At 41.5% G+C, this 18,222-nt stretch overlaps 1 protein-coding gene across 3 annotated transcripts in view; it reads right to left on the reverse strand.

The window, feature by feature from the left end:
• HEMGN (hemogen) overlaps window positions 1-18,085 on the reverse strand; it is a 42,719-nt gene extending 24,634 nt beyond the window's left edge. The window contains exons 1-3 of one of the 3 annotated variants that reach the window (XM_082404079.1): window positions 13,610-18,085; window positions 9,996-10,114; window positions 4,729-4,794 (exon numbers count right to left, since the gene is read on the reverse strand). In XM_082404079.1, the coding sequence (XP_082260205.1) occupies window positions 4,729-4,794; window positions 9,996-10,071 (142 nt within the window). In that variant the 5' untranslated portion in view covers window positions 10,072-10,114; window positions 13,610-18,085. Of the gene's footprint in view, window positions 1-3,481; window positions 3,620-4,728; window positions 4,795-9,995; window positions 10,115-13,609 lie in introns of those variants that run through there. The other 2 variants (XM_082404080.1, XM_082404081.1) reach the window with 2 other exon arrangements.
• Between the last annotated feature and the right edge of the window lie 137 nt (window positions 18,086-18,222).

Consider the following 18,222-nt stretch of genomic DNA (forward strand, 5'->3'; position numbering starts at 1 on the left):
AACTTTGATTTATATACAGATAGCAATATTGATAGATTGACTACACCTGTGGATGGAAAGGATAGATTCAGGATACAAAAAACGGTCTTGATAGGCCAAACCATTGGGCCAAATTTAACAGGATGCAATGTAATGGTGACAAATCTCAGATCCTGCTAATTGCCTAAGTACCAATATATGGCTTAGAAGACTTGGTAGTTTTAGCTAATTAGGAATCAGTAATGGATAACGAGAAAGGCAATATCCTCTTGGAAAGCACTAATAGAATCATATCCAACATGAGAATTCACATCCAGCAGAGACCTGCTCATTTCCACCCTGACCAGACCACACGTTGATCACTGTTTCAGATTCTGAGCACCTCACTCTTTTTTTAAAGGGTGAACATTGACAAGCTGAATGACCACAGTGGTAAAGGGACTGGTAACCTGTCCTATAAGGACCTGGGACAATTGAGCCTTACAAGAGCAGACCATGGGGACAAGGTCACTGTCCTAAATCTCTAAAGGGCAGTCACAGAACGGAAAGCAGACATGCTTTACGTGGCTCCAGAGGGCAGAGCAAAAACAAATGAGTGAAAGATAGAAAGAAATTTAAAAAAAAAAAACGAGCAAAAACTCTAGCAGATTTCAGCCCAGTATGAGGAAAATGTTTCCAGTTGTCAGAGCTGTGATTTGGGCAGTTTAACCTGCAGAGGCAGAGTTTGGTAGAGACCCTGGAAAAACGATGTTAAACATGCCCCAAAGCCAGTCTGCTCAAATATTGATTGTCTCCGCAGTGATGGATAGCTAATTCAAAATGTGTAGGCCCCATACGTGCTGACCCCATTTAGCTTCCAGGTTCTATATTAAGTGTTAACTCCTCATTCTAGCTCACATTCTCATTAAATAACCTGGGCTCCTTGTATGTGGGAAACCGGTTTCGAGCACAGAACCTCTAGCACCAAGCAGAATGGCAACATAATTTTAGCTCCTGAGCAAATGGGTCTCACAATAGTGTGAGTTCAGTGTGCGCATTAACATTTGAATATGCTGTATAATAAGCGTGCTGATTACTCTGAGAAGAATACTTGAAGAATAAAATAAGCTGTGATCATCAGAGGAAAAAGGGGCTAGCAATTTATGGCATGGCTGCTGATTGATATTCAAAAGTACATGACAGCTCTCATCACAGGTAAAAGATAATTACTGTGATTATAAAATGTAATGACAGTGCCAGGAAGTGATCAGAATTTTACTGGAAACCAGTTTGTGGTATAGTTTCTTACCACATTCAGATTTATAACTTATAAAAATGTGTCCCCATTTGGTTGTTTGGTTCCTCCGGGCAGTTTGAATGTAATCCATTGTAATCTCAACTTTGCAGGAAGTGGCCGACCGAGTTTTCACGGGAAATGAGAAGCTGAGGTGTGGAGGCCTCAGGTTGGACATGGGGACATGACAATCACCTTGTGCTGGGAGAGAAGCTGTAATGGGGAGCTGGCTGGTGCCCCACACCTTGGATGACCTAGACCAGCAGTTCTCAAAGTCTGCTCTGCAGACCTCTGGGGGATCCTGATACTCTTCCAGGAGGTCCATAAGATCAAAATTATTTTCATAATAATATTAAGATGTTACTTGGCTTTTTCATAGTATTGAAAGACTTCAAATTATATGACTCAACTTATATGAAATGTCCAAAATAGGCAAATCTATAGAGACAGAAGGCAGATAAGGAGTTGCCCAGGGTGAGGGGAGGCCAGAAGGTGGAGTGACTGCTTAATGGATACGGGGTTTCCCTCGGGGTGATGAAAATGTTCTGGAACTAAGTAGTGGTGGTGGTTTCATAACTAAATGCTACTGAATTGTATATTTTTAAATGGTTAAAATGGTGAACTTTATGTTATATAAATTTTACCACAGTAAAAAACAGTCCAAAAATAATTAATTAATTAATTAATTAATTAATTAAAAAGAAAAACAGTCATCTTTTGGATTTCTGACTACCTGCTCTTTGCTGCAAATACTCCTATATATTCCGGCTCCTCCCTTACTTCCTCAGAGCAGTCTCTCAGAGCTATCTGAGAGGTTTCGTCCTAGGCTTTCATCCTCAGTTTTGTTAGCCAAATAAAACATAATTCTCAACTTTTAGGTTGTGCATTTTTTCAGTCAACATGACAAAAGAAAAAAATGGCTAATAATATTAAGTAAATGAAAGAGATCCATTCTTATGACTTGTTAAATGTTTCCATATAATTTTTCAGACCTCATAGCATGTTACAGCTAGGAGAGACCTTGGTTACCTCCTCATGCAAGTTGGAAATAGGGCAGGGGAATTCCAAGGTGATCCTGTGGAAGAAATATGGATCAGGAGCTAAAGAGGAGAGATCAGGAGTAGGGAACAAAGTCTCCCAGGGGCGGATAGAATGCATAAGATAATAAAGAGAGAAAGGGTAGCTTAAGATGATTATCAACCAGCATTTAGGAAACCCCCTACCCAGAAGAAAGGCCAGAGGAAGGCAAGAGAACTAGGAGATGGGAGAGTCCCAGAGCAGGGCAAGATGCCCCAGGGCATGCATTATCAACCGGGGATACACAAGGTTTCAAATCAAAGAGCACTTCAAAGCTTCCCACAAAAACCAGTTGCAGTGTCTTGTCCCATCCCACCCTGACAGAGCTCCCCAGAGGCAACTACTGCCAACACTTTTAGCTATTTCTTCTGATGTTTACCTCATATTTACAGACACATGCTCTGTTCTATGTCTTGGTTTTTCCACTTTAGACATTATCTATTGACTTCATATTATTAGAAGATTAGGATTTAGCTCTCTGCTACCACCTCTAAAAGCCAAGTGGGCACTAGTAAACTGGAAACCGAGTGACCCATCTTAAAGGGAGGCAGCTGCTATTCAGCGGGATATTGCCAGGGAATGTAGCTCTGCAATGCAGAATGTGTCAAAGTATGTTCATTTGTAAGTAATTAAAACACAACCAGAAAACTGACTTAACGATGAAGCTCACACTAAGAGTCCAGGTAATTTAAGCTTCAGGGTTGGTTTGATTCAGCAGAGCACCAGTGTTATCAAAGCTGACCTTGATGTGAGATGGCTAAGGACAAGTCCCAGAGCTCCTTGCCCATATCCAGAGAGATACAGGTCAATTCTGGAAGCCTCTTTCTCAGGAGTCCTAGCAAATCTCTATTAATCTGGATTGAGTCTTATGCCTGTAGGAGATACTATGGGGCTCAGCCCAGGTCCCCTCTTCAGGGGGAACACATCCATCCCTCAGCTGCTGGGAATAGTCTTGCTCTCAGCCTTAGGAAACCACTTCCCCCAAGGTTTTACACCCCCTCCCAGGGTGCAGCCTGAGGCCTGTGACTGGCTGATGTGGGAATACAAATGTCTGGCCTCCTTACTTCAGTTTGGGACAACTCTGAAGGGCCATCCCCATTCCTGAGTTCCTGGGATCAGCTGAGGCTTTGGTTGTAACTACATTGCACCTACTTTGCTGGTCGGCTTCTCTCCACCCCGACCCTTGTCTTCTTCAGGTCCCCATAGGTGTGTGTCCTAAGGACACTCCTCAGTAAGCCTTCTGCATGCAGCTCCCCATCTCGGATTCTGTTTCCAAGGATCCCAGTCTTGAAACAGTGCTTGTTTCTGAATCAACAAAGGTGACAAAAACATAGGGCTATGCTGATGAATTAGGACTAGTTTGCATGCCCTGTTCTAGAACCAGGGGTGGGATCAGCCTCTCCCAACAGCACATAGGCTGAGCCAGAGCGGATAGGGACTGGAACAAAGCTTTGAATTGTTTACTAAAAAGGGAAGAATCATATTGGGGAGGCAGCTGCACAGATCTTTTGATCTTTCCAGAAGAGTCAGAAACAGTTTATGTAAACAAACAAACAAACAAAAAACTCATGATGTTTTAATGTCGAAAACTAATTGAGATATTTTTAAACACTATTAAGAGCCAACAAGACATGGTCTAATACTGGCCTGCATTTCAGCAGTTTGCAACCTTGGCCAGAGAGAATATAGGTGTAGTTTGTAGCCCCAGAGAGCTAAGCTGGCACTAATAGTGATCATGAAGTCAAGATTTCAGCTCAACCTAAGGAACAGTTTCCTAATGATTTGAGCAAGATGAAAACGGAATGAAGCACCTCAGGAGGAGATGAGTTCCTTGGCACCAAAGGCCATTGTTTGAGTCTTGTTAGAATTTGAACTATATGATCTTTGAGTTCCTATTCATTGAATAGGAACTTTATCCATATAAAGTGGATATCCATATAAAGTGGATCCACTTTATCCATATAAAGTGGATCTACTTTATCCATATAAAGTGGATATAACTTTATCCATATAAAGTGCCGTGTATACATAAAATACCACTGATACACCCTTTGGCTAATGTCAGTAGCAAACAGCAATGGGATTGCACCAATGGTTCTACTGAAACACAGCTCAATTTTCTTTTCTGGAAAACACACTCCACTTGACTCATTGCTTCTGGATACTTCAGTATCAAAGGAAATAAAAGGTGAAAAGAGAAGCACGTGATTCTTTGCCCTGCTCCTGTCTTAGATACAAAAATGTCACCAGCAAATCCTTTACAGATATCACATTATGAGACCCTCTGTTGCTTAGAAGTTAGCATTATATTCTAGCAAGTCAGAGCTGGAAGCATCTCAAAAATCATGCAGTCTTACTCTTTCATTCAATAGAAGACACAGAGAAGAGGAGGAACCCACCTGAATGACACAGAAAAGCCAGGACCAGGATCCAGATCTCTTTACTCTTGGAGCAGAGTTCTCTCACTGCAACACAAAACCCACTTTTTGTCATTAAGGTGAAATAATTTGCTATTGTCAGCTATCCTGGAGTGATAGGACTTCTGGGCTAATGGACCTCAAGATTCTCACAGACAGGAGGTAGCCAGGCTCTGTCTTTTTCAGCAGTCTAGAATGCCTAATCATTTGTAGAGATAGCTTATTTGATTCTGTTTAGGATTTTATTTTTAAAAGGTAATATGCTGACATGGTTAAAAAAAAAAAAGGTGTTCACTAAAAGTTTCACTCCCACTTCTTCCCCCATCCCTCCTACCCCCTCCTACAGGTGATTTCTCTTATTAGTTTCTTGAGAACCATCATAAGAAATTTGAAGTCACTTCCCCTGATTCTCAAAACGATCTGATAGGGTGGGGATATTTACTCACCTTCATTTCATCTATGAGGAAACCGAGACTTAGGGAGCCTAAGCAAGTGAAAGAATGAAAAACTAACCAAGTCCAAACTCAGTGTTCTTTCCGCAATTTCACTATGCCTTTCAATAGCTCCAAGGTGTGTATAAAAGGTACAAGTGGGCATGGAAGGCAGGCTGAGCCACTGAATCAGAGCTCCTTAAACTTCCCAACAGGACAGAGCTTGCAGAGGGAGTGACTGGCCCAAGGTGAAAGAGAAGAGGGACCCACCAGGCAGATGTCCACCTGGAAATAGCATTTGTTTCATCCTGCCCCTTCATCCCATACACCTAATCTGTCACAAAGCCCTGTCAAGTTTTCCTGTGAAATATTTATCCCATCTGTTCCTCCCTTTCTCCTTTCACACCAAAAACTCTGGTGCAAACTTCAGTTACCTCACATTGGGTTATTGTCACAGGCTTTTAATTGGTCTCCTGGTGCACAAATAGCTTCAACCTAAATGAGCATGTATTACATCCGATTTCCATTTATAACATGATAATGATGCTGGTCCTTCATAAAGCCTAAATTTTAATCTTTCAACTCCACTCAGTGGAAACAACCTCATTAGTGTGTTAGTAAAAAGGGTCATGTAAAGAAGACTTGCTCCAGCTCAGAAACAAGGCTGGTCTTGAGAAAGAAGAGACTTGTTAAGAAAATGAATAAATAAATAGCAATGTTATTCATACACTGGAATCGTACTCTTCAATAAAAAGAAACAAGCTACTGATGCATTCAACAACCCAGATGAATCTCAAAAATATGTTGAGGGAAAGAAGTCAGACACACGAGAGTACAGGTGTATGATTTCATTCATATGAAGTCCAAGAACGTGCAAAATCGTCTCTTGGGAATATAATTTAGAACAAGGGTTGCCTCTGATGGGGCACTGGAAGGGATACAGGGGGATGCGATAGCAGTGCTTTCTATCTTGATTGAGGTGTTGGTTACACAGGTGAACACCTTTGTTAAAACTCACCAACTACATGCTTAACATCTGTGCATTTTACTGTAATTATTCCTCAATTTAAGAGAGAGAGAAAGAGAGAGGAGAAAAAGAGAGTGAGAGGGAGGCCGACCTGCTCAGCCTGCTCTAGAAAGAAGAACCCAGATGTCCAAACACAGTCGCTTCTGAGTGGCCCCCTGCCCTCTCTCAACTTCTCTCTAAAACACATCAGAGGGGTGGGATAGGGAGGGTGGGAGGGAGACGCAAGAGGGAGGAGATATGGGGATATATGTATATGTATAGCTGATTCACTTTGTTATAAAGCAGAAACTAACACACCATTGTAAAGCAATTATACTCCAATAAAGATGTTAAAAAAATAATAATAAAACACATTTGAAGAAATCGGGAAATTAGGAATCTCCCAACACTGTACAAAATCTGACAGAAATGTAATGCCAGAGTCTTGGCAACATCTCTACCCTTATAAAGTTCATGTTGCAGCTGTATGAAGAAAATCCAACCCAATTTTGAGCCCCTACCACGCCCACCTCCACTCCAGGAGCAGAGTGCCCCAGAAAAGGCGGGAAGGTCCTTGGCCCCTCCCACACCGTCTGTCCTCTGTGCTCTGGGGACCTCCAGCCCTTTCGGAATAGATCCCAGGCAGGCAGAACACCTTTTCCCAGCATCCACACCCACTGTCAGGAGCCAGCTCTGCCAGCTTGCAAGCTTTTTAATTTAAATGTCATTTGTTTCAGAGTAATACAAGGAGAGAGTTGGTGTGGTTTTTTTGTTTTTGGTTTTTAACATCTTTATTGGAGAAGGAGAGAGTTTTAAACGCAAAAAAGACTACTACAGAGCTTGTTACCAAAACAGCATTCTCCTGCCTGGCCCCTCCCACTTTCCTCCCTCTTCTCCAGAGACAGCAACTTCAATTCTTTTAGCTGTTGTCTCTGGTGTTTGCCTTCTTTTATGTAAATAATGTGGTTATATTACATCCAATGTTTTTTGAACATTAACTATTGACTTCCTACTATGAAAAATAAGGATTTAGCTCTCAGATCCTCACTCCCACACAGCTATGACTTCCCACCTCCTTTCAGTGTTGGTTATTTATGTTATGTGACTACATAATGTTTACAGATGAGCCATATAACATATTGTAATTATATTTCTTGTACAACTTTTTATTTTTCCTGGAGTTAAGAATGACCTCTTTTTATTGTTTTCATTTCTCTGTCAAAGCTGCAGTCACCTCTCAGTGTGGCTGCACAGGAGGTAATCTTCATGTTTATTTTCCAGCATACCTCCTGGAGCCCCTGTCCCCTGTTTCCATCTGTATTGGGTTGTCCTCGAGGCCCACTACAGCTACCCTTAAGGGAGGGTATTCTCCAGTAGCTTCCTGAGAAAGGGTGCGTGGAGGGTTAATATTTTGAGATCTTGAATGTCTGAAAATATTTTTATTCTACTCTCACTCTTGAATGACAGTTTGGCTGTGTGTTACGTTCTAAGAGGAGGATCCTTTTCCTCAGAATTTCCTCAGAAGGCATCAATTCCTCCACTGTCTTCTAGTTCCCTGTGGTCTATTAAGTCTCATACCATTTTGATTTTTGATTCTTTCATTATGACTTTTTTCTCTTAGGACACTTTCAGGATCTCTGGTTTTCTGATTTTCATTATAATATGCCTTGATGGGCCATTTCAACCTGGAAATCCAAAGGAATTGTGTTGTATTATTGCTTGATAATTTCATCCTTTACAGCCGTAGGTACTGAAAATACTGGCATTTGGAGGTCTCTCAATGGAAATGCCTGCTTGCTTCCTGATCACCATGGAGTGATACCCACAAGTCTCTAAGACCTATCAGTACATCAGAGTTTCCAGTCATCTCTTTAGCCCCTCTCTCATAAATATGAATGGACATACAAGGATGGTCAGATACTCGGGAAAGACTTGTGAAAATTAACAAAAGGAAACCTCACTAAAATGGAGCTGGGAGGCCAGAGGGGGAGCTCTCATGTACATACCACACAACATTCATAGAGATCCTGACAGGTAGAGACCTACCTTGCATCTCTAGCAAGAAGTGACACTACTATACCACCTTGGGAGGAAGAAAGATTTCTCCTTGCCTGGCAACAGCTCAGCCAGTGAAAGGCCACTATACTTCAAAGTCCCAGTTTCCTCCAATGGACTTTTTGTTTTTAACAGCCTCTCCCAATTTCCCCTTCTCTTCTATAAAAGAGTCTCCTTTCTTTTTCTTAATTGGACTTGCATGTGGTTCACCATAGTTGTGTGTCCTGAGTTGCAATTGTTTGCTGCTCCCAAATAAACTCGTTTTGCTGGTAAAATAACCAGCTGTTTTATTGTTTTGGGTTAACAGACTCTAACACTAGAGCCAGAAATCTGAGTTAGTAAAAAGGAACTTGGAGAAAATGGAGACAATTCAGATATCAGAATAAAACTTTATCTTCTCAAAGAGAAGAGATGTTACATCAATGAAATAAAAACAGGATGCTATGAAAAATGAATAATTATAAAGACAAAAAAGAGCCCTTGGAAATTATAGCTAAAATAAAAGAAATTTGGTTATCTTAGATGTTCACTCTTAAACCAGTCACTTTGGACTTCCCTTGTGGCGCAGTGGTTAAGAATCCGCCTGCCAATGCAGGGGACATGGGTTCAATCCCTGGGCCGGGAAGACCTCACATGCCACGGAGCAACTAAGCTCATGCACCACAACTACTAAGCCTGCGCTCTAGAGCCAGTGAGCCACAACTACTGAAGCCGGCGCGCCTAGAGCCCGTGCTCTGCAGCAAGACAAGCCACCGCAATGAGAAGCCCGTGCACCTCAACAAAAAGTAGCCCCCGCTCACCACAACTAAAGAAAGCCCACGCACAGCAACGAAGACCCAACGCAGCCAAAAATAAATAAATAAATAAATATTTAAAAAAAATAAACCAGTCACTTTCCTCAGAAAAGAACCCTCCAATCTCCTGCCTTTGGAGATTAGTTATTAGCATTCTGGAACTAAGTGGGGAAAGGGGAGTTGGAGGGGTATCTTACTATTTGGGATGTAGACTTCCACTGAATTCCCTCCATTTTATTTTTTCTCTCTTTCTTGAACTCTGATTAGTCGGTTATTGGACCTCCTGGACTGATCCTTTGATTTTATTTGTCCTTTAGTATATTTCATTATCTTTTTGTTCTACTTTCTGGGAAAATTTCCTCAACTTTATCTTTAAATCCTTTTAAGGATTTGGGAGGATGTGGAGATAAGCATATGAGTTAAATCCATCATGACTAACCAGAGATCCTTCTGATATCATTTTACATCTTGGCTGATGGTACAGTTGACTCTTGAACAACACAAGGGTCAGGGTTGCCAATCCTCCCTGAAGTTGAAAATCCATGTATAACTTTACAGTCGGCCCTCCACATCCAATCTGCATGCACGGATTCAATGAACCTTATATTGTATAGGACTGTAATTTGTATTTATTGAAAAAAAATTCACGTATAAGTGGTCCCCCACAGTACGAACCTGCATTGTTCAAGGGTCAAGTGTGGGGATTTCCCTGGCTGTCCAGTGGTTAAGACTCCACACTTCCACTGCAGGGGGCACAGGTTCAATCCCTGTCAGGGAACTAAGATCCCACACACTGCATAGTGAGGCCAAAAAAAAAGGATCAACTGTGCATTCTTCGGGGGAAGAATGATAATAAATAGGGAGGGAGATAATATGGAGGGTAGCATAGGACTAGTGGTGGCACTGTGCATTCTGAAAGGTATGTTCTCCACTTCTACATGGTTAATGGAGATGCACTCTCACCTGGGCCTGGTGTCCCCGAGTCCAGTGCCGCTCTGAGCCCATGTCTCCAGAGAATAAACTTCTGGTCTTCTGTCATTTGTCCACTGGCTTTCCATTTACTAAACTGTCCCAGAGGGGTACTGGTGAGATAGAAAAATAAGTGAACAGAGAAGGAGGTCCAGAAATAGACTTAAGAATATGTAAGAACTTAGTATGTGTTAAGGGCCACATTTCATGTTCATTGGGGGAAAGATGATTATTTAACACATGGTATTGGGACAAGTAGCTAACCATTAAAAATAAAGAAAATTAGACCTTTACTTCAAGGCATACATTAAAATATTAATCTATATAGATTACAGACGTCACATAAAAATGAAACCAGAAGTATCAGATGAAAATATAGGTGAATATTGATATAGTCTTGGGGTGGGGAAGGCTCTCATGACATGAGAGCAATAACCATAAAGATCAATTTTATCCTAAATAAAAATTTGAAATTTTTCTTTATCACCCTCCCCAGTATGTGTGTTTGTGTATGTATATATACATACATAAATAAAATTTTAAAAGCAAACAACAAGTGGGGAAAATAGTTTGAACATGAATGTCAGACTAAGGGTTAATATTCTTAATATATACAGAGCACTTATTAATAAATAATTTTAAAATACCAACAGGACATAAACAGGTAACTTATAAAGGAAAACAAATACTTTATAAATACCTGAAAAAATATTCAGCCCCATTAGTTATATAAACAAGTACAAATTAAAGTAAAAATGAGATATCATTGCCAACTTACCTAATTGATAAAAAATTTTTACAGTTTTATTGAGATGTAACTCAGTTACCATAAAGTTCACTTCTAAAGTGTACAATTCAGTAGTTTTTAGTATGTTCAGAGAGTTGTGCAACCATCACTACTATCAAATTCCAGAGCATTCCTGTTATCCCAAAAAGAAACCCCATACTCATTAGAAGTCACTCCCTATTACTCCCAGCCCTTGGCGACCACTAATCTATTTTCTGTCTCTATGGATTTGCTTTTTTTAGACATTCCATATAAATGGAATCATACACTATGTGGTCATCTTGCCTGACTTCTTTCAGCTAACATAATATTTTTAAGGTTCATCCATGTTGAAGTATCAGTTAACTGTATTCCATTGTATGTATATACTATATTTTGTTTATCTATTCTGTTATGGATAAACAACCAAAACTTCCAGTTTATGGACATTTCGGTTGTTTCCAGTTTATGATAATTATGAATAATGCTGCTGTAAACATTCATGTACAAATTTCGTATGGACATATATTTTTATTCTCTTGGGTATATAACTAACAGTGAAACTGCTGGCTCTATGTTTAACTTTTTGAAGAACTGCCAAGCTGTTTTCCACAGCAGCTGCACCATTTTACATTCTCACAAGCAATGCACAAGCGTTCCAATTTTTCCACATCCTCACCAACACTTGTTGTCCATCATTTTAATTATAGCCATCCTAGTAAGTGCGAAGTGGTATCTCATTGTGGTTTTGATTTTCATTTCCCGAATGCCTAATAACATTAAGCTTCTTTTTGTGCTTATTGGCCATTTGTATATCTTCTTTGGAGAAATGTCTATTCAAATTCTCTGCCCATTTTTAATTGGGTTATTTGTCTTTTTGTTGTTGAGCTCTAATAGTTCTTTATCTATTCTGGATACAAGTCTCTTATTAGATATATGATTCACAAATATTTTCTCTCATTCCATGCATTGTCTTTTCACTTTCTTGATGGTATCATTTGAAGCATGAAAGTTTTAAATTTTGATTAAGTCCAATTTATCTCTTTCTTCTTCGGCTTGCTGTGCTTTTGGTGTCATATCTAAGAAAGCTTTGCCTAATGCAAGGTCATGAAGATTTACTCCTAGGTTTCCTGAGTCTTATAGTTCCAGCTCTTGTATTTAAGTCTATGGTCCATTTTGAGTTAATTTTTATATATGGTGTGAGGCAGAGGTTCAACTTCTTTCTTTTGCATATGGCTATATGAGTCCAAGCACATTTTGTTTAAAAGACTATTCTTTCACATTGAATTGTCTTGGCACCCTTAGGTTTTCAACCTTGACATTAGTTGAAAAATGATTGACAAAGATTTTTAAAAGATAATACCCAGTTTAGGCAAGACTGAGGGGAAGTCTTACACACTGCTAATGGGAGCATAAAAGAGGAACAGCGTCTGAAGGGCAATTTGCCATGTATATCCGATTTGAAAAATATGTACTCTGATTCAGGAGTTGTACTTCTAGGCATTTATTTCAAGGAGATAACTGTACAAAGATGTTATGTATAATGGTGAACAACTGGAAGTAAACTAAATGTCTATCAGTAGAAGACTAGGTGAATAAATTGTGCTACAATTTCATCTGTACAATGAAATATGATGCAGACTTTAAAAATGATGAAATGATTTATTGACTTGGAGCAATTCCTGTGACCTACTGCTAAGTGAAAAATAAAAGCATGTTACAAAGCGCTCTTTATAGTAGTATTCCACTTATATAATATACTTTACTTATGCATCTACATTCATAGAAATACCTCACTGTTAACAAAAATGTTAACAGTGGTTGCTGTTAGGTAATAGGATTTTAGCTGGCTTGTATTTTCTTCTTTATACTTTTGGTGCATTTTATGCATTTGCTACATGAATATATATTGTCTTTATATTCAGAAAAAGAAAAGCTATTTTCATTTTGTAGAAGAATGTCCTCAAGGAATATATATTGTAAAAGACTATTCAATGGTATGGAAATATGTTCATAATATGTTAACTGAAAAAAGCAGGTTATAGTATCCCACTTAAAAATTTTTTAATGTAATATACACAGTATTTCCTAGGTACTATGATACTTTTTTTCCACCACTTACTATTTCTGAAATAAAAATGTCTCTTACAATCAATATGAATATTTAATGTAGTGGTTCCCCCCTCCCTGCCTGCCTGAAAAGCTGTTATTAATGAGATGATGCTTCTGGCAATCTGAGACTTGAGAAAGTGCCATATGTGTGTAGAGAAAAGACTGGAAGAATAGACACCAAAACGTGAGCAGTGTTTAGCCCTGAATTGAGATTTTTCTTTTCTTTTTCTTTCTTCTTCTTCTTTTTCTTTTTTTTTTTCTGGTTAAGTATAGTTTCCAAGTTTTCTGTAGTATGTGCATAAATAAACATAAAGAAATCAGGAAGCCAGCTGCCCTGCTTTTCAAGGAAGAAGCAGAGTGTGAGGGTATTTGGGACTTTGGGCCTTTACCAAAATAAAAGACTAGCAAATTAGGGTGCACACAAACCACCTTGCATGCCCACTGAGGGGCCCCTGGCTGGGCAGGAGCTGGCAAAGCAAGCTTGAGAACAGATGGTAGAGTTCGGTCAGCAGGAGCAGGGCTCTTGGATCAATCTTAGTTCTGTGTGGACAAGGAAATCCCTGTGAGGTATGAGTGAGTCCAGATGGTGGCTAATTATGGAGGAGAGGGATGTCCAACACCGCGGGGCCACACAGATATTTTCCAGGAGTATGTTCTCAGTTACTCAAGAGAGACCAAGGCCTGCATGAAACAGAAAATGAGTCCACCCCTTTTGAAAGTCAAAACTTACATTGATTAGAGAATTCCCTGGTGGTCCAGTGGTTAGGACTCAGCGCTTTCACTGTGGTGAAATCCCTGGCCAGGGAACTAAGATCCCGCCAGCCACTCGGTGCAGCCAAAAAGAAAACATAAAAATAAATAAATAAACAACTTACATTGGTTTGAGGTGAGCCCGTCCCTCAGCCAAAAGGGCAAGGTAACTACAGGAGATGAAGGGCATGGAGCAGAAGTGGAAGACTAATGGCCACAGCAGAACTTGGCCAACCCCTGAGGAGGCTAGCAAGCTCTGGGCCTCTGCTTAGAAGGGAGGGACTCTGCCTTGCAGTGACTGTGACTGGGGCACAGAGAGAGTGCCAGGCACGGCGCCAGGTAGGAGCTTCACCCACAGGATCATGTCTAATCCTCACTACAGTCCCGAGATAAGCAGCCTGAGGCTCCTAGAGGTTATGTGGTTTGTCCCAAAGCACACAGCCTGTAAGTGATGGAGTGGATTCCCACATTACTAGAGTCCATCTCTAAAAAGGGAAAAACACTGAGCAAAGTTAACACTTGTATTTGTCATGAGTATTAACTCATTACTTACCATAGTGGTAGCTGGAAAAACAAGTTTCAAGCAAAAATCTTCAATCTGATCCCAATATCGTTTTTTTTTAATCGTGAAAACATAGTTTTCTTTTTAAATTTTGTGGCCACGTCACGTGGCATGCGGGTCTTAGTTCCCCAACCAGGGATGGAACCCGCGCCCCCTGCAGTGGAAGTGCTGAGTCTTAACCCCTGGACCGCCAGCCAAGTCCCCCCAATATTGTTTTTTTTTTAAATATGTATAATATAGGGAAAAAAAGCCACAAGGATATACACCTTAATGGTGGATATGTCTCAATAGTAGGAATCTAATTTTAAAATTTAATATTTTCTTTAGGTTTTTTTTTTGTAACTTCCTCTCCACTCTCTCCTTGAGCATGTAAATCTTCTTAAAGCAGAGAAAACAAAAAGGCTTTTCAGAAGCAGTTGTGAGGACTAGTGGATCAAAGTTTTCAGAAGCAGTTGTGAAGACTAGTGGATCAAAGTAATGAGAATGAATTACAGTGAGATTTTAATGACAGAGAAATCCAGGTTCTTACTAGCTATGTGAGTTCCACTTGGCTTTGCTAAGCCTGTTTCCTAAACAATAAAAGGGAATTATAGTCTTGTCCCAGTGAGTTGGTGCCAGGATTAACTGAGATGCAATGTACACAAATGTCCCAAGCATAGTACTTGGCATAAGGATAGTGTTTAATAAATGTTAAACCCGGCTCTTGGTGGTCATAGCTCTTCCTTGCTGCCCCAGGAAGGCCACGCACCTACAGCTGTTTCAGAGAGCAGAACGGAATCTGGCTGTCTTGGCAGGGGCCCCTTACTGGACCTGCAGCTGCCTGCACACCTGACACTTTCCCCTCCTCTTTTTTTTTTTTTTTTTTTACCATCTGGTGACTAACAAGATCTTATTCCTTAACCCATTTTCACCCAACTATTTGCCTTCCTCTCTCCCTTTGTCTCAGTGTCTCAGCTGTTTCTAGGTAGTATTTTTGAGTACACGTGACATTATTTCAACATAACACATTTGCAGGGCACCTATGTTCTAAAGATGGCCCCAGGCTCCTGCTCTCCATTCATATCATCCAGAAATATTTGTATGAGCTCACAGTCTTGCTGAGAATTTAGATCCTTCAACAACTCCCACGTGTTGCCTAGCTGCTATAACAGGCACACAGACCATACTGTGGAGACTCAGAGGACAGATTTACCAGTGTATGCAAATGTGTATGGGAGAGGAGGGAAAGAATGGAAGTGTTTAATATTTAAAGAGTAATGATTTCTTCACCCCATCTTATGCATCACCTTCATATACTGTCTTTCCTAAAGAGAAAAGGTGCCCATTCTGCAAAACTGGTTTCAAGGCCAGTTAAGCAAATGCCTGAGTGGGCCTGTTTCATCTTCAGATTTGTTGAAGTCTGTTCACAGACACAAAGTTTGTGGAAGGCTCTGATCATCTGATGACATTGCTGAGGCAGTGGGGTGGAGAGCAGATCCAAGGAGTTACAAACTAGCTCCGAGTGTTCTCCTCAGACATTTTGGAGCTTATTGGAATACACACATTCTGATCAACAAGCAGTTTTAAGACTCAAAGGAGTGCCAAAACCAGGCATTGTTTGATATCTGTATTACTTATTAGGTAAACATTAACATCAATGGAAGTAAAAGAGATTTACCCATAGTTCAGACTCCCTCACAAACTAAGATGTTTTCGCTTTTCCTTATTCCCTTCCAGTCCTTCAAATCCATAAATCCAAAATCATGATAATGATTGCAGCTTAGATACAGTTCAATATTCTACTTCTTTCTCACACCCAGATGCATACACAGAATGATGTTAAGTACAGCAATATTCAAAACCAGGGCAGTGTGACAACAGCCCCTTCAGGCCTGTGGACCGACAGTCCAGTGGAAGATGTTGGCAGGGCAGTGAGACACACCCTGTTCTGCCTGTGTTATTTATGCCTTTGGCAGTGAAGCCCCTGACAAAGAAGCATGTCACTGGAACACATGCTCTTTGTTCACAGAGGTGCATGCCAGCACCGGCTGTGTCAGAAGGGACAGTGCCGGGTCTGTAGTCCCTCTTCTGGCTCTTTTGCTTTCTTTTTATTTGCTGCACATTGTGGCTATGTTTATTAATTACTTTGTAGCTTAATCTTATAAAACACACATTTATCTTGTGAGTCCTCATACCCTTGAGTTGGTCATAAAGAGAGGACAGGATTCCAAGCTTCTGCCCTTTCTCCCTAAGGATTGATATCACCTCCCCCACAAGCCACCAGGTTCCCACTCTCTCTAGCACAGAGCTACCACGTCCCAGTCTCCTTCAGCATCTCCCCTTTACCTACAAGATGGCGCCTGCAGCCTCTGTTTGGTATTAAAGCCTCTCTACAATTGTTCCCAACCTACTGTTCCAAAGCAGACCCCCATGCTACGACTTCATTCCACACAGACTGATAGTGTAGCAGAAAAGACACAGGCCTTGGAGTCAGACCCGTCTGGGTTTAAACCCTAGCTCCACCTCTTGTTGGCCACACAGCTTCAGTTCCTCATCTGTAAAACGACAAAAATACAATCTACTTCACAGGGTAGTCTGAGCATTAAATTAGAAAGAACGTATTAAGCCCTAAAAGTGGATGCTCAATCATTGCTTGTTAGCTCATGGAACTAATTTGCTAGTTTTTTGGTAAAAGCCTTCATCTCATGGCCCTGTGGTTCTCATAACCTTACAGTTACAGACCTAGTGTGACATCCTGAAGAGCACTTCCCTCATCATTTTCCCCTGTCACAGAGATGACTGCTGAGACTAACATTTTAAATACAAGACTCAGGAAACAACATACTAGAAAGTTTTTTTTGCTTTTTCCCATAATCCTCCTAAAACCTTTTTTGCTTTGACATTTTAATGCATCTGATATTTTAAAAATTGATATAGGTAGTTTTGTTTGCCACTAAATGAACTTAGGTGAAATGGAAGAGTGCAGTCTTTCTTAACTTGAAGAAAACCTTAGGTTAATGCATAGAATTGTAAGGTTTTCTCTATTCATAAATTGTTCTCAATCTTGGAGCCTCTTGTCCATACTAGAATTAAGATGGTATCTGATTTGACACGTGACGTATTTACTTATTTTAAGCTGAATGTACCGTTACATTATTTCCCTGAGCTCTGCAAAGCCGACTTAGTGCTCTAACCCTGTCTCTGAGGGCGCTCTCTGAGCCAGCCCATTACAAAGGCTACCTGCCAATCCCCGAAATGGAGACCACAGAGAATTCACATACCTCACTGGGGTGCCCTTAAAAATAAACGAGATAAAAGTCTTCGAAGAAACTCTGTAAACTCCGAGGCCCCATTAGAGATGCTAATTGCTGCCTTCGCTAGCCTATATTTAAATGTTAGAAAACCCAGGGAGATTCTCCCGGACTTGGGGACGCTCGGCTCCCCTGTGGCTTGGGCAAGCGGCCGGGGCTGCCGTGTCCCCGCCGGCCACGAAGGCCGACTCCGCCCGGTGCCACGCGGTAGAACGCGGGCCCGCCGCGATTCTGCCCCCCGACGAGGATCCTCGTAGCACTTCCAGCCCCACCCGGTCAAGGAGACGCGGGTTTCGGGCTGTTGGCCCCACACGGTGCGGAGGAGCGGGAGGTGCACCCAAAAGCCCTCGTCCCGCGTTCTCTACAAGTCTCCCGCCTTCGCGGGTGTCGGGCTGGCCTGGCCGAGCCTCCGCAGAAGGACTTGGCCTTAGGGACCCCCGAAGCCGGGCTGTAAAGTCCCCCCCTCAGCCCTCCCGGCAAACGTCCAAGCGCGGGCTGGAGACCCGCCTCCGGGCGCGTCGAGGAGGGACCCCGGGGTCTCAGCTTAGCTGCGGGCGGGGAAGCTCCCGAGGCGGGTCTTACATCAGCCACCCCCACGTGCGATCTGAGGGCGGGAGTAAGTCACTCCCGTCCACCCCGCTGCGCTTTTTCCCCCCAGCCTCCGCCCCTCCTGCCGCGCCTCTCCCCTCCCGCCGCGCCTCTTCCCGCCCCGTCCTTGGTGCACCGCGGCCGCCGAGCCGA

The sequence above is a fragment of the Balaenoptera borealis genome (genome assembly GCF_965194805.1).
Source record: "Balaenoptera borealis genome assembly, chromosome: 8".
NCBI lineage: Eukaryota > Metazoa > Chordata > Mammalia > Artiodactyla > Balaenopteridae > Balaenoptera > Balaenoptera borealis.